General features: G+C 40.5%; 1 protein-coding gene across 6 annotated transcripts in view; it reads left to right on the forward strand.

Moving 5' to 3' along the window:
* Positions 1 to 1,506: 1,506 nt before the first annotated feature.
* Positions 1,507 to 17,429, forward strand: part of RBFOX1 (RNA binding fox-1 homolog 1) — a gene marked incomplete at both ends in the record, with an annotated part of 621,309 nt that continues 605,386 nt past the window's right edge. For all 6 annotated transcript variants that reach the window (XM_079718519.1, XM_079718522.1, XM_079718524.1 and 3 more), the window contains one exon: positions 1,507 to 1,542. In XM_079718519.1, coding sequence (XP_079574645.1) covers positions 1,516 to 1,542 — 27 coding nt within the window. The remainder of the gene's footprint in view (positions 1,543 to 17,429) is intronic.

Below are 17,429 nucleotides of genomic sequence, written 5' to 3' on the forward strand. Positions count from 1 at the left end.
AGGGCGTGAACCCGTGTCCCCTGCATTAGCAGGCAGATTCTCAACCACTGTGCCACCAGGGAAGCCCCAATTTCACTGTATTTTTAACACAAAATCAGAATCATAACATTTGTGCACTTTTGTAGTTACTTTTATTAGAGACTAAATAGTGCCTTTTAAGCATTTCCCATTTCTGTTTTTCAAAACAGTGGTTCTAAATGCTGCACATTTTGCCATCTAATCAACGTACTATAATTTACTTTTAATTTTTCTATTATTATACATTGTAATGTTTACAGTTTTTAAATAAATAATGCTGCAGTTAATTGACACATAAATAAACATTTGTGTTTAACTCTGTTTCTTTTCTTAAGAGCTATTCTTAGAGGTGATATTTCTGGATTAAAGGGCACAGCAAAGCACTGATTTATAGATTTGGGGCTCTGTCATATCCTAAATAATGACACCTATTTTTGTTTTAGAGAAAGTAAAAAAGAAACCTTCGGTATAAAATACATAAAATATACATCAAAAGTCAGTTCCTCAGCCTTCTCCTTTAGTGTAAGTTTTAAAAACTCGCAATATATTGTCAGGTGCTAGGAGTCAGGGCTTACCTCACTGGTGAAAAAAATGCTCGAAATACACAGAATAAGTTGTGAATGCAGACCTAAATTTCATTTTGGCTTAGCTGTTTGAGTTGAAGGTGGAGTCAGCTAGTCCCCGTGGAGGTAGAGTGACCACAGATCCCAGTTTGCCTTGTCACTCCCACTTTGCATCTGCTGTGCCCAGTGTAATCATTCCTACTACCCCACCCACTCCTTTAACTCACATATTTTTTTTCTCCTGTTCGGACAATAAATTATATGGTCATTCTAAAGACTCATCCTTGATTTTAAGAAGCACATTTTGATAGGGCAAGGATAATCAATGCATGGCATAAGTATCACTAATCTATTTTTCTTTTTGAGCTTGTGGGAGACATCACAACTTGATCAGAGTTTCTTTCTCTGATATAAGCCCTGACCTGAGAATTCTCCCCAACACAGTCCTATGGAGACATACTGCTATCTGATTAGAACTGGACCATACAATGCAACGCATTTGCCAAGGCGTGTAGGTGATACTGTTGGACGCTAGCATCGGCGAAGATGCTGTGTAATGCCCAGTGCTTATTCTTAACCATTTTGAGTGGGCCTTCTGGGAAGAATGCCTGCACCTGTTAGACAGGGCAAGAGGGAAGCCTTCCCCCTGGGCAGCTTTTACCTCCCACACCCTCTACTGCATCCCTCTCCTCACCCACCTTCCAGACTCTGGCTCATCTTAGTTGTGTTTCTAGATCACACAGTTGAAACTCCAAGAGAAGCGGAGGCCATTTGGACCTAAAGAAAACATTAAATACATAATTAATTAATTCTGGGTCTGCTTTGAGCCAAGTGATTAGAAGTAATTTTCCATTTTCTTTCATGCTGTTTTCATGCAGAACCTTCTGACTTCCCCCGCCTCTTTTTCTTTTCTTTGTAGGTTTCAAGACAACAGATGAATTGTGAAAGAGAGCAGCTAAGGGTAGGTGTGTCTGCTTGTAAAATACTTCCTGGTTTTCGTTTCTGTGTGATAAGCAAAAATTTCCCTGTCTCTCCCCAGACGCAGGGTTCTAAATAGCAGGCTTCATCTTAAGACTGGTTGAGTTGAAAATATTTATCCCAGCTAATTTAGTATTGATTGAGCTGGTAAATACAGTATATCTTCTTTTGAAGTGCCATTATAGTAGATATGGATTTTTTGATTTAGATTCAGCAATAAATACTTCTCTTCTGGAATTTGTTTGACATCATTGTACTCTTTTTATGTACGACACGAGGTCTAAGTAATAACAAAGGTCAGAAGGATGCCTTGCTGCTTTTTTAATGTGAGTACCAGGCTCTTTGCTGAGTGGCTCAAATGCTCTCTTGCTGTTAACTGGGCTGGGTGATCCACTAGTAAGTCAAGGGCATTTTCTAGGAGAATTTGAGTCCTTCACAATTTGAGTCCTCTTAGTTTTAGTGGCATTTGTGTTTCTAGGGGAAGGAGACAGAATTTTAAACCTCACGTGTTATCTACCTTCCTAAAAACAAAACTCTCTCAGTGCTGAAGTACATTAGATGTAAACAGTGTTGCCTAGATGAGGAGAGAACCGTTTGCTTATAACTGCAGCTTGGTGGCTTCGTTCTGCTGTGAAGGTGTCACGGTTGGTTGAGATCCTTCTTGGCATGGATATGGTATTTTAAGAAATATACGGATTGCCTCCCCGCCGCCGCCGCCGTTTGTATTTTTTTTAAAAAGCATCATGTTTGGATGGATAAATGTGAAGTCATAACTGGCCTGCCTTTAATGTCACTGATGGAAATTGGCAATTTTTACCAGACAGGGTGCCTTATAGTCGTGTCTCCGTGTTGTTATAAAAAACTAAAGGATTCTGCTACTTTTAAAATCATAACAGTCAGGATTGGGGTTGAGGGACCCTTGTGCTCAAAGAGATTTAATACATCCACATAGTTTATTAAACCTTTCTAATATCATTTATGCGCTGCCTTGTAACTTTTCAGAGCCTTTACTTCATGCCAGTCTCGAGATGACAGTGATTTGTAGATTATTTCCATTTTCCAATGGCTTTTGGCATCAGGTGTGTTAAATCCTTATGTAAAACAAACAACAAAATCTAGTTGTGTGGAACCGAGAACTAGTGGGTTGAGGCTTCCTTCTTCTTTTATGCATATGTATTGTATGTGGTATCCCAGCACGGCCCTCTCTCATCTCTCCCCACTTCACTCCTAAGTACCTGTGCCTGCATTAGTTGTGACTCCTTCATGAAACAGCCTTCAAGATGTTTTAAGCTTTCCTGAGATCTCTTATTGCTTTTCCCTGCAGTCTGAATTACTGGTTCATCCTAGTAAATAATGTATTGCAACTTCAGATTTCTCTTCCTGTTTGGATGGGGACGATGTGTCCAGAACTAGGTCAGAGCTAGATAAAGAGGAATGTGTGCTGCTTGTCTCCAGAAGGCCCTGATACATTCCTCAGAATTAAGATAAAATTGAAATCTCTACGGCAAATGAGACTCGCCTGGCAAATTAAGGACACGGGAGGTAATGAAGTGCTTGTGTGCAGTCTGAGGGGTTTATTATTTCACACTGATGGGGACCTTGTCAACAGGGGTGTGGTTTAGGAACGAGAATGGAACCCCCACTCTGTTAAGTAAATTCAAGCTGTGATTTGATACAATGGGTCATATAGTTTAACGTGATTTGATACGATGGGTCATATAGTTTAACGTGGGGCTTCAATAGTCCGTATAAGACCATCCCTGATATCATGGACTGTAGCTTTGTTGTTGCTGTTGTAGCCTGTTTTTACATTTTAAAGTAATTTATGTTTTGAATCAATAGATACATTTCAATCGATGGAATACACATTTATGTGGTTCGAAATGTAAATGATGCCCAAGGGAATGCAGTGAAGATTTCCCTTCCTATTTGAATCTTAGGCATCCAGTTCCCTCCTGGGAGACACCTAACATTATTAGACTCTGGCTCATCTTTGACAGCTGTGTCTCACCTATGGATGTTTTCACCATCTTCTCCTTTTCTGTTTTCTTTCTCTTTCTTTTTCTCCCTACCCGGTCCCTCCCCTCCTCTTATTCCTGTCTTGTGTTTATTCTCTGCCCTCCTACTACCTGAAAAGAAAACTTCCTTGATGAAGGTGATGGCTTTTTTTTTTTTTTTTTAGGGAGACACACTTTTTGGGGGTTCCCAAAGAAATCCGGTTCTCATCTGAAATACCTGGCTATTTCAATGAAATGCACTATTCTTTTTTTTTCTTAGAAATAAGACAGTGGGAGAAAAATAGATAGCTGTTTACTTACCAACATCGTTGAAGAGTGTCCGCCTGCCAGCCACACTTCTTAAAACGTGTTTTAAATACAGCAGACTGCATTTCCAGATTTGCTCTCCAGGATGATTGGACCACGACCATGTTGCCAAGTTTATATTCCTTCACATTCTGTTATGTTGTCAGATTTCAGGGAGACAAGTGGATGGCTATACAATGCACCCCTTTTTCTTGGCCTCCTGGAAACAGCAGATAATGCAGAAAGATAGAGCTGCTCATCCATGTTTTATGCGTGTAGACACGTGTAGGGCTTGGCGCATCCAAAACCCTCTACTTCTGCTCTCCTTATTTTTCTCACAAATTCTAAATTAATTTTTCCAAAATGGACTCTGTGAGGTACTTATTCTAAAAGACATTACAAAGTCTTAAAAATATTCTCTGCCTAGTTCATTTTAGGAAATGCAATGTTAAAGAAAGTCAAACTTATTTAATTGCAGTACTTCTCAGGGCCTTTAATACACAAAAGTGAAAAACAGAGAGATGGCAGTAATACACAATTTTTTGCAAACTCATCTGATCACAGAACATTTGGGGATGCAGAACACACCCTGAGAAACACTTTGAAAATTATATCCGTTTTTTTTTTCCAGTTAGAATGTTGCTGTCTAGAAGTTATAGAAAAGCTAAGCATTATTTAAAAGCTAAAAATACTTGATCACCTCCTAGTTTCAGGGTTGATTCAGTGGATTTGGGGTATCAGGCAGTGGTTTGGAATCTTTGTGCCTGTCTTGGCCTTTCTTTCCTTCTTCCAAGAGGAAGAAGAAGCATCACTTGTTCACAAGATAACATTCTAATCAGGAGGGAAAGGGAAGAGGAACATTTTTCTCAGAGCTTTTGCATTTGATTGGAGGAAAATCATTCCCAGAAGCCTTCTCTGCAGACATTCTCTTTCATCTCATTGGCCAATCTCTACACCAATCACTACCAGAGTGACCTGGGATCTTAGTTATTGGCCACAGCAACCATGATCCATCCCCAGGGACAGGTACATTGTCACTGGAAGACAATAGGATTTGCTTAAACAGGAGGAAAAGGAGAATGTCTTTGGTGGAGTTTCCCAATAGAGTCGGCCATGAAAGGAATCCACATGGGTCCTTTGTGTCACTCATGGTGTTGGTTTCCTGTCAACTCCTTTAATTGCTCCCTTTCATCCACATATAAGACTGCAGGAACCACATATACAACCTCAGCAAGTGCCTCAACTCTGGCTGGTGGAATCTGAAATAGATGCTTTCTCTGCCAACATCGTTTCTCAGGGATCACCTCTCCCCATCCTAACTGACTTTTCTATCCAGCTTGGCACGCTCTTTGTATTTTGCCTTTTGTTCTTTGGAACCATCCTGGATGCCATTTTTGCTAATTTTCCCTTAGCATCAGGTATCAGCAGCAGACAGAAGACTTCACTCTAGGACCTGGCTCAGCCCCAGAGATACCAGCGTCCACGAGCTTTCTGGCCCCTACTCGTCCCATGAGAAGGGCACCAGCCAGTCACCCCTAATGATGACTCACCCATCTCAGAAGACTATTGGAATTACTCATGTTGCCAATGAGCAAACGACAGAATGCAAAACCTGTTCATTCCTCCATCCTAAATGTTGTCAATTTAGAATAGGCTAAGCCTTCTCCTAGCTTATATTTCAAAATGTTGCTGGATTCCCTTGGGGAGATGGTCCACAAGGGCTCACCATGAAATCTGTATGTTACAAGTGCTCCTGACACTATGGGCTGCATTTGCCAGCTTGTCCCAGGGTTGCTACCAACAGTGCTAGCTGTGCAGTTAGCATAACCCACCATCAACATTTACCTCTCCGGCACCTGAAACCAACAAATGGACAGATAAACAACTAAGAGAGAAATCACATGACCTGAGTACCTCCCTGTCTCCCTCATCAATCTCCCAACTAGAAAGATTGTATGGTCATAGGGCAAGAGATCAAATGCTCACTTTTATTTGCATTCATATAAAATATTTGATTACAAAGGGATCTGTGTGCTGTGGCTATCAGATGTTGGATTTGGGGGCTGTTTAACAAATTTTGTCAGAGTGCTACCAAGCAGGCAAAGGCTTGGCTCCCAGCTGTGTCAGAATCTGTCTATGGACTGAAATCCTTATCGGTAATATGGCAGATGGATACCGTAAGAGGCAGCATAGTGTGAGGAGTGGTTAGGGGTGGTCTAGCAGCTCTGGTTATGGGCTTAGGCTTGTGTCTCTCAAGGCTTGGGTTCCCCTATGTGCAAAATGGGGAGACTTTCTCAGAGGATAGTTGATTGGATTAAGTGACTTCCAAAGAATACTTCCCAAAAAAGTATATGCCTCATCATCAGCAATGTTCTCGGTTGTTGATATGGCATTCTCCCCAGTGGTTCTCATTCCTCTTCCCACTAGGAATAGCAGGCCAGAAAATACAGACAATCAGGGTCTATCTGTCCCCACCCCTCCCCACACACTAAAAAATAATTCAGAGGGCAGTTTCCTTAGCTGATGGCGTGGTGGTGTCTTCGGAAGAAAACTGCCTCTCACTTGGTTAGCAAATGATAGAGACCGATTTGGGCCAACCTAAGCAGAAAAGTCACACAACCAGGTCTCTCAGGGACCAGAGCTTAGAATCTGAGAGCTGTTGGAACTCAGGCAGCTTTTTCCTACCTTTTCTCTTTGTTTATCCCTGTGGGTCCACCCTGTTCTGTTTTGCTTTTTAAAGGCTCTCTTTGCCTTCTTTATGCACATGGCACTTTCCAGCCCCTAAGATTTATGCTGCATTCATTCCCGCAGGAATAGGGACTAACTGTTAATGAATCCTGATTACAGATTCCCTGGAAAAGGAGTCTGATGGGCCCAACCTTGGGTCAGTTTCTCACTCTGGTCCAATCAGCTATGTTAAGGGAAGCAGTATAAATAAACCTAGTCACCCAGGGCCAACTCTTAGGGGAGGACTGGATAATCAGAGAAAGAGAGCCATTGCAAGCAAGAAAATATCCCCAAGGATGTCCACTATACTCTCCAAACTTGGAGACCAGAGCTGAGCAAAGGATCCTGGAATATGGGTGTGCTATATCCCACTTGTAGCTCAGCGTTTCCCAAAGTGCAAGACACCTAGCCGGTGTGATACAGCCTGCAGGTGGTGAATATCAAGTCAACAGGAAAGGGTGAATCACTTAGAAAGTTATTCCCTTTTCAATTCTCTCACAATCCTTTTTATGTCAATGAGAAACTCTCAGTTTAAATGAAAGTATCTTTAACAAGTCTCTACCAATTTCTAAACCCTCTTTTTAACAGAAATGGAGCGTGCCTCAGGCTTAAAGCCTGCAGCAGCCAAAGCATCTATCTAGACTTTAAAAACACTGTTTGCAAAATATAGTAGTTAAGAAGTAGGGGCCTGGAGCTAGGCCTCCTGAGATAAAAATCTAGACTCTGCAATTTAGTACTTGTGCACGTTACTTAAATCTTCTGTGCCTCCAATTCCTCCCTTTTTAATGGAGATATTAACTGCACACATTTAATAAGTTGTGTGTGTGTGTATGTGTGTGCAAGCAAACAACGATTAAAATAATGAATGCATATGAGGTGCATTAGTGTCTTAGAACACTAATGTCTGCTATAGAAAAGGTTCTTAATAATTGTTAGGTATTAATTTTTTTCCATTAACTTATGACTGCTGATACTAGTCTTCTGTTTGCAGTGGCAACACGAAGTTTCCTCGGCAAGCACATCTATTTAGGTTAAAAATGAGTTGCTTTAAAGATAAATATTAACTACATAATGTTACAGATTGCCTGCAGTTATGACAAAAACATGACACCAGAATGCAAATGACTGAAGTTTTAGAAACACTGAAATTATGGTGCCAGCCTTGTGAAAGACGTTGTAGAGCAGATCTGTATTATCAATATTTAATTTGCCAGTTAGAAGCAAGTTTCTCATTTCTGCTAGATACAAGAGTGGTATGGATTGCAGAAGGCAAATTGCTAATGATCCTCTTGGCTTAAACCCATTGCCTTCATCTGGGTGTCTGAAAATGGAACTTCCCAACCGCCTGGGAAAGTAAGCTATCAGAATCAGAGCTACCTTTCCCCTGCCTCTCTCTCCCCCACCCTTCTAAAGCCCAGCCCTTCCTCAATGGATCTTAGGACAACAGGGAAGGAAATGTTAGCCCCCTACTCCTTGATATGACCTCAAAAGATTCATGGTCTTTGTATTACAGTTTTAGGTTGGCACATTGTAAGAGTGCCTGCTTCCATTCATTTATTTATTTGAGAAGTGTTTTTTGATCACAGACCATATGCCAATCACTGTGCCAAGGAATGGAGACAGAATGGTATACCAAAACCTGCCCTGTTCCCATTCTCCTAAACCTTACAGGCTAGTGGAGAAGATAAGCATTTGTCAAATAACCATGACAAACTGGTACATGGCAAACTGGTAAATTCCTGAAATGAGAGTTGCTTTGTAAAGGGACATGGATGGAAAAAATGTACCCAATCGGCCTCCACTTATCAAACCTGCCAGATTAACACACACCATCCAGTCCCTTTATAAAACATATTGACAGATGCCTGTGCATCCTGTGAAGTGACTGCTTTGTGCAAACTTACCTTTCTCTTCACTCGTCAAGGTGTCTGCTTGCCAAGAGTCAGTTGTATTTATTCCCAGACCTGCTTCTGCCAGCTGCACTTGTTATTGTAATTACATTATTTAGTGGAATATTATGTAAACTGGTGAAAAATGAGTACAATAAGAAAAAGAGCTGTTTCTCTGAAAACTAAGTTAATGCTTTGGAAACATTCTGTGAAAACAAGGCTCAAAACTTTTTTGGATTAGCTGTGAGTGAGAGGATGGTAACATGTTAGCAGAAAAAGAACCCTCAGAAATCTGGAGAGATTCTGCACTCAGAATCTTTCAGATGCATCTTGGAATTCTTCCTCTACATTAAACAAAACCAAAACTGATAGTATAGATTGGAGGTTGGCAAACTTTTTCTGTAAAGGGCCAGATAATGACTATTTTAGCCATGTAGTTTCTACTTCAACTGTTCAACATTGCCTTTGTTGCACTTAAACAGCCATAGACAAAATGAATGTGCAAGGCTGTGTTCCGATAAAACTTTATTTATAAGAACAAGTGGTGGGCCAGGTTTGGCCCCTGGGCCACAGTTGGCTGACTTCTACTGGAGACTGTGAAAAGTGGATGAAGTTTGTATGGGAAAGATGATGAGGAATTTCAATCAACACTCAAAGAAAAGGCCTTAGACTCACATCAAAGATCAACAAATTAATGCACATTAATATATTTTACATTAAAGAGGAAGATTTAAGAAACCTCTGTATCACTTTAAAAGTGATTCCTTCCTTTCAGAGGCTTCCAATGAACTACCTTGTCCTAGTCCCAAGTGAGATGGCTTCTACAATATAGAGAGATGATGTAAGGCCTTGAAACACAAAATAAAATTATGTTTATTTTTATGTGTCAACCCATCAGTATAGAACGGAAGAACAAATTTATCCTTTTTCTCCGGATCTGCCAGCAAGTAAGTTCTGGAACTCCACATTGAAGGTGACATTGTTCGCGTATATATCAGGGGGCTTATTCTCTGCAGACTTGTTCAGCTGCTCCAGAATATTCTCTTTTCTTAAGAAATATTTAGTAACTTGTCTAGATTGTTCTGTCTTCAGAACCAGTTCTCTGGAGGCATGAACATTGTCCTCTGTGTTAATATCACAAAAACTCTGCTAAAGTCAGGCTTTGGTCATTCGCAAAGCTTTGCTGAATACTCAGGAAGTAACAGAAATCCACTCTGCATGGTACTTAGAGGATTCGCCATCAACACCCCTGCCTAGTTCTTTGCAGGTACCATGTACATTCGGACGCACACACACAAGACAAAAAAAGAAAAAAATAAAAAGAGATTGATGCCTGCTTTAATCTTACAAAACTAATGGTCCCATCTTAGTGATTTTCCCCAACCAAAGGGAGTTTATCCCAAAGTAGTTAGCTTTCTACTTACAGAATCAACAGAAACTCAGACCACCAGAAAAATCTCTAAGGGTAGCTTCCCTACTAAAATAAGAAACTCATAAATACATTAAAAAATGTTTAAAAGAATGTTGTCTTCACAAGACCTTGCATTGCACACTCTTCCTTACAGATCTCATGGCTTGCCCAACATTCACAAGGCCATTAATGGATGAGCTTGAAGGGAATGGATCATGAAACCAGCCGACTAGTTAACAGATATTAATTCCCCCAACTTCATCGTGCAGCACGGTTACATAAAGAGATGTACAGGTAGCCCTCCCTACATCTTAGATGCTGGATACTGGAACTCACGTGCATGCTAATCCATCTGTCCTCCTTTGCGTCTCCCCAGGCATTTCAATGCTTCCTCTGGGGAAGACTCCAAAGTTATTGCATTTAGGACACTTGGCCTAATATTTATTCTCCCTTTCCCTTGCTTTATTTTTAGCCCATTTTCCCAAGTCAGCATCCCCCTTTCCAGGGCAAATCTGTCCTATTTCTTGTTTTATCATTAAATTAGTATCAAACAGCTTCCAAGCAAAACTGCTAATAATGCTGACATTTCAATTTGTCATCGGCACTCCTCATTTCTATGACTGATGCCTCAGTGAGGACTTATCCTCCTGCTGTGTTCTTCTGGGATCTAAATACCATTCCAGAAGGAAAAAAAAAAAAAAAAAAAAAAAGCCTTGCTAGGGAAGGGGAATGGGGCATGAAGCACATAAATAAGGCATTGTGTAGTTTCCTCAACTTGGGGACAGAAAGAGGCAAGTTCCATTCAGACAACAAGATCTCCTATACTCCTTCATGGCCCGAGAGAGCCCCTATTCAGACTGTGCATGTTTGCAGGTGCATAGCAGGTGTAGTGGACACATGCTTGTTTATTGTTGGTAGGCAGCAAACATCCCTACCCTCAGGGAGCAGCATCCCATTGTCCTTTTGGGGTTAGTTATCTTCCCTCATGTGTTCATTCTTGGAGAGGCAATAAAAAAGCCAAGGGATGTAGATACGGCCAAGGCAGGTCAATGGGATTCTCTCTCCCGAGACTTTGATATGGTCTTAGTCCATTCAGGCTGTTATAACAAAATACCATAGATGGGGTGGCTTATCAACAACAGAAATTTATTTCTCATAAATTGTGGAGGCTGGAAGTTCGAGGACAGAGTGCCAGCATATTTGGTGAGGGGTAGACTTCTCATTATATCCTCACATAGTGGAAGGAGCAAGGGATCTCTCTGGGGTCTCTTTTATGAGGGCACTAATCCCATTAATGGGGGCCCCACCCTCATGACCTAATCACCTTACAAAGGCCCCACCTCCCAATACCATCACATTGGGCATTAAGATTTCAGTATATGAATTTTAGGGGAACACGCTCATTTAAACCATGCCAGATGCTGAATGCAGTGATACACAATAGGGAAAAAATATGATAAAAAGCTGCAGTTGATTCATTTCAGTGCTGATATCCTGGGAAGACTGAGTGAGGAGATAATTCCTAGGGCTAGCCTTCTAGATCCACACTGGTTCCTCTTTTTATATTTAAGCCTGGTTATCCAGCCCTCCCTGGAGCTATCTCATATCCTTATGGTGATCTCTTTTTCTGCTGAAGTTGGTCAGATCTCATTCCTTCTGTCTGTAATCAAAGAATCTTTAGTCATACATGGGGGAAATATGCTAAACTTGGGAGAACTGCAGAACCAAGAGTTTGGTTAAAGGTTTGTTAAAAGCCAACTCTTGTATCGTTTTTCAAAATGCTTCCCTGATGCCTCTGTGGATCGGCACTACCTTTTTGGAATTGGCAGGCCAAGGGCAGGAAACTACTGGTTTATGTCATACACAGGGCTAGACGTTTTATCTACATTTGTTCATTCTGTTGAGTCACCATGAGCCTGGGAGGCATGTCAGGGCCCTTTCCTCCTCTGCACAAGTAAGATATTCTCTCTTTCAGTCACAAGGAGTTACCCAGATCCCTGCAGATAAAGAAGGGGTGATCTGAGGTCATCACATGTCACTTAGTTAATGCTTCTCAGAGTACACTCCAAAGGCCACCTAGAATATTAATTAAAAGTGCTATTGTGGGGAGGGATAAGTTGGGAGATCGGGACTGACATATACACACTACTATATATAAAATAGATAACTAATAAGGACCTATAGCACAGGGAACTCTACTCAATACTCTGTAATGACCTATATGGTAAAATAATGCAAAAAAAAGAAGAGTGGATATATGTATATGTATAACTGATTCACTTTGCTATACAGCAGAAACTAAGACAACTTTATAAATCAACTATACTCCAATAAATTTTTTTAAAGTGCCATTTTTCTGAAACTTAGTTGGTAAAACATTTTGATATCATAGCCTCACCCTAAAGATACTAAATTATCATGTCATTATGGGCTGAATCGTGTCCACTCAAATTCATATGTTGAAGTCCCAATCCCTAGTTCCTCAGAAGGTGACAGTATTTGGAGACAGGGCCTTTAAAGAGGTAATTGAGTTAAAATGAGGTCATATGGGTGGGCCCTAATCCAATATGACTTGTGTCCTTATAAGAAGAAGAGATTAGAACACAGACACACACAGAGGGAAGACCATATGAAGACACAGGGAGAAGATGGCCATCTTCTAGTCAAGAGAATAGGCCTCAGAAGAAACCAACCTGGCTGACACGTTGATCTCAGTCTCTTGGCCCCCAGAACTGTGAAAAAATGAACCTCTAGTGTTTAAGTCACCTAGGCTGTGGCATTGTGTTCTGGGAACCCTGGCAGATTCATACGCATGTCCTGTGAGGGTCCAAGACATTACTACTAAACAAACCCAAAATGGTATAGTTGATTCTGATGTGTTTTTGTACCTCTGATCTTTGTGCCCTATTGATATGTGATTTAAAATTAGATATGAAAAAAAGCACTCTCCTGGAGGGCAAAGGTTATTTCCTAGGCTCCTAGGCTCCTTCTGTGTTACCTGAGTGTACAGCACCTCAGATAGACACATCACTGCTATTCTTGAAGGAAGTCTTGGATTACTGAGTAGATTCTAAAGCAACTGCAGCTTGATCTTTCATTCATATTACATTTCCCAACAGTTGGGCAACTTGCGTTGAGCTGACAGGGTAATTGGGACCCTTGATTTTGACAGGACCATGTCCTTCTGGCACGTGAGGAGACCAAAGCATTTGCTGCTACAGTTTGCTCCATTGTGATTTCTAATTTACAGGTTGAGGTTAAGAATATAGAAAGCTTCCTGGATAGGAAAGCTTGGAGTCGTGATTTCTGAAAGCTTCTCTGCCTAAGATGCAGCACATGCATATATGGGTATGAACACTCGCAGAGTATACTGCTGAGAACAACTTAGAGATTAAATATTTTTGGCAATTTTTACAGTGTTATTCTTGATGGTTGTACACCCTTGATCTTTATTGCATTTATGGTTTGACACATTTAAGCCAAAGGCATGTTTTAGATGTTTGAATTAAACCTAGGATGGTTTTCAAGATAGCTGAGTTAAAGTTTAAGTGGTTTTGATTAACCTGGTTTTGCTTATTTGCTCCTAAATATTCTAAAGCAGAGCCATCTCCCTTTGCATAAAGTGATTTGGGAATAAAGCCCTAGGAAGCATAATTTTCTAAATAGCCAAGAGCATCACGCTCAGAATATTTCCCCAAAGTTGCCTCAAACTTAAAATTTGAGACTTAGCTGTTTTCTCCCCTCAGCTACTCAGGTGGTGCAGATTGGGAAATTGGAACCTAACTATACAGACACCAAATTGTTTAAGGTCAACAAAAAACAGAGTAGAAAAGACTATGGTTGGGAGGGTTCATGAACCAGTGAGCAGGACTCAGGTGTGAATTTGGAAAGTCTTTAGTGCATGTTGTCACATTTTCCTCTGGCTACATTTGCCATTAAGAGAAATGAACTCCTCATAAACAGGCTAGCCCTTCATGGGCACATCCTCACCCTGAGAATGAAAAATGTAAGTCCCATGTGGTTTAACACACCAGAGGTTCTACACAAGCTCAGCTTCTCTGCTGCTACCCTAAAGCTGCCATCCTAAGAACTGTTGGTTCTTTAGCATCATAGAGCAATGACATTATTCTAAAGGCTTCTATTGAGCATCTGCTATATACACCACCAGGAAAGTAGCTGTCTTACCTTTAAGGCAAAATAAGTATGTATCTTGCCTTTAAGGGCTATGCAGTCTTCTAGAAGGTATGAAATGTGGACATAAGTAATGACAAAGCAAGGCAGAAGCAAGTGCTATTTGGTAGGTATGAAATGAGGTGCTATGAGAGCTCAGAGGAGGACGTTATTCCTCATCCTAGATGCCGAGACTGGGACAGATCTTTTAAAGGATATCCCCCCTCCCCCACCTTTGAAATCTTGCCTGAGTTCTGGGTTTTAATAACCAAAAGACTACTGTTTATTTCAACTTAAATTTACCTAAACATCTTAAACTCAATATACCCAAATCCACACTCATCATCTCTCTTTTCCACAAATATCCATCGATCTGGTCTTCTTGCTTCTTCTGTCTCCTTGTAAGAGATCTGGATTCATTTGCTGGGGCCAAAAAACCAAGGTGTCACTCTTGACTCCTACATCTTCCTCACCTCTACAACCTCCTTTAGATTTGAGATGCATACTATCTCTCAAATCTGTCAATTCCTCTCCAAATCCATTTTCACAAACATAGTTTGAGGCCACCATGATTTCTCATCCAGATTACCCCCAGAGCTTTCAAAGAAGTTGACCTGCTTTCCAGTTCTTTTTCCCTTTTAGGGTGAATATATATTTGGGGTTTCCTGGAACAGTCCCAGTTACAACTGTTGTTCTGGTGTAATTATGAAAAGTACTTCCATCCTTCCCACTAAAGTCCTGGTTTGGACAACTAATTACGGTCACTCAACATTCCATTTACTCTTTGGGGCCAGAATAACCCTTCAAAAGCTTAATTAATGCTACTCTTACTGTTTGTTTTGTCACCATGCTTATCACCTCCTTTACACTTACCTATAATCTGTAATTGTCTAATGTATTTATCTGTTTACTTATTTGTGGTCTCTCTTTCCTACAGTCCTGCTACCTTTATGTGTAATCCCCTAGAGTTCATCTGGCTTACTGCTCTGTTCTGTAATGCCTATAACATAATAGGAACTAAATAAATGTTCGAAAATACTAGTTGAATATTACTTTTTATTATTACTGTAGTGAAAGGAGTATGAGGACCAGTACCTAATTTCACCCAAATGATGATGTATATCCCAGAGAGCTGCCCTAGGACTAGATATCATAGTGTACCAGGGGATCCTCTGATTTTGGCCATGAAACAATGATTTCTTCTGTAATAACTTTAAAACTGGGCAAAATATATGAAATACAAGTTTTCAGACATTGGGCTCTAGGTAGCATAGAGTTCTGACCCTTAAGAGAATAGATACATGTGAGATGAAACTCGTGCTTGACCCAGCCCTTGGCCTGGGGAAAACATCTCAGCCATAGCTTCAGGGGAGTGGAGCCCAAGTAGAGGGCAGAAAGTTCACTGAGCTAAAGAGACAGAGAACAAGAGTTGGGAATGACAAGGTGGCTGAAATTCATGGAGCAGGACACTGGAGAGGGCAGAGCTGTGTAGGAGACAGAAGTCTCACGCCCCACTTCCTTGGCTGAAGGCTAAGCCATGTACACATAGGGCCAGGCTCCAAGAGACCTAGCAGAGAGGAGTAACTACAGTAATGAGGCCCGGATGGAGATATTGGGTGCTATGGGCATTCAGCTGAGACTCCAGAAAGATCGTCCTTTAGGGGTAAGGAGCATGTCTTACCCCTAGGGGTCAGCTAACTATGCCTCACAGGCCAAATCTGGCATGTGGATTGTTTTTGCATAGCCCATGGTCTAAGAATATTTTCTAAATGTTTTTAAAGGGTTAAAAAGTAAGAATAGGTGATTGAGATTGCATGTCATCTGCAAAGCCTAAAATTTTCGTTATCTCGTCTTTTTTGAAAATGTTAGCCAATCCCAGCCCTGTAGTAAGAATGCCTTAGGACTATGTACAAATCCAAAGTAGACTTGCCCTAACAAATTATAAAAATGAACTTGAAGGGGTCAAGAGCATATACCAATTATTTAAGTGCTTCCAGAAAAAAAATCTGAACTGTAATTTAAAGGAAAGAAAACATAATTCAGACCCCCTAAAATGTGTCAGTTAAAATGTCCACCATCAAACAAAAACTACACTAGTTACGTGTAGAAGAGAAAAAATTGAACAATCTTCTAGGTCAGGGATTGGCAAACTACAGCCTGTGGGACAGCCACCAGCTTTTTTTTTTTTTAACATCTTTATTGGAGTATAATTGCTTTTCATTGTTGTACTAGTTTCTACTGTATAATAAAGTGAATCAGCTATACATATACTTATATCCCCATATCCCCTCCCTCTTACGTCTCCCTCCCATCCTCCCTATCCCACCCCTCTAGGTGGTCACAAAGCACTGAGCTGATCTCCCTGTGCTTTGCGGCTGCTTCACACTAGCTATCTACCTTACGTTTGGTAGTGTATATATGTCCATGCCACTCTCTCACTTCGTCCCAGCTTACCCTTCCCCCTCCCCATGTCCTCAAGTCCATTCTCTATGTCTGCGTCCTTATTCCTGTCCTGCCCCTAGGTTCTTCAGAACCTTTTTTTTTTTTTTTTGATTCCGTATGTGTGTGTTAGCGTATGGTATTGGTTTTTCTCTTTCTGACTTACTTCACTCTGTATGACAGATTCTTGGTCCATCCACCTCACTACAAATAACTCAATTTCATTTCTCTTTATGGCTGAGTAATATTCCATTGTATATATGTGCCACATCTTTGTTATCCATTCATCTATAGATGGACACTTAGGTTGCTTCCATGTCCTGGCTATTGTAAATTGTGCTGCAATGAACATTGTGGTACATGTCTCTGTTTGAATTATGGTTTTCTTAGGGTATATGCCAAATAGTGGGATTGCTGGGTCATATGGTAGTTCTATTTTTAGTTTTTTAAGGAACCTCCATACTGTTCTCCATAGTGGCTGTATCAATTTACATTCCCACCAACAGTGTAGGAGGGTTCTCTTTTCTCCACACCTTCTCCAGCATTTATTGTTTGTAGATTATTTGATGATGGCCATTCTGACCCATGTGAGGTGATACCTCATTGTAGTTTTGATTTGCATTTCTCTAATGATTAATGATGTTGAACATCTTTTCATGTGTTTATTGGCAATCTGTATATCTTCTTTGGAGAAATGTCTGTTTAGTTCTTCTGCCCATTTTTGGATTGGGTTATTTGTTTTCTTGATATTGAGCTGCATGAGCTGCCTGTATATTTTGGAGATTAATCTTTTGTCAGTTGCTTCATTTGCAAATATTTTCTCGCATTCTGAGGGTTATCTTTTCATCTTGTTTATTATTTCCTTTGCTGTGCAAAAGCTTTTCAGTTTCATTAGGTCCATTTGTTTATTTTTGTTTTTATTTCTATTTCT

Source organism: Hyperoodon ampullatus (assembly GCF_949752795.1).
Source record: "Hyperoodon ampullatus genome assembly, chromosome: 14".
NCBI classification, from domain to species: domain Eukaryota; kingdom Metazoa; phylum Chordata; class Mammalia; order Artiodactyla; family Ziphiidae; genus Hyperoodon; species Hyperoodon ampullatus.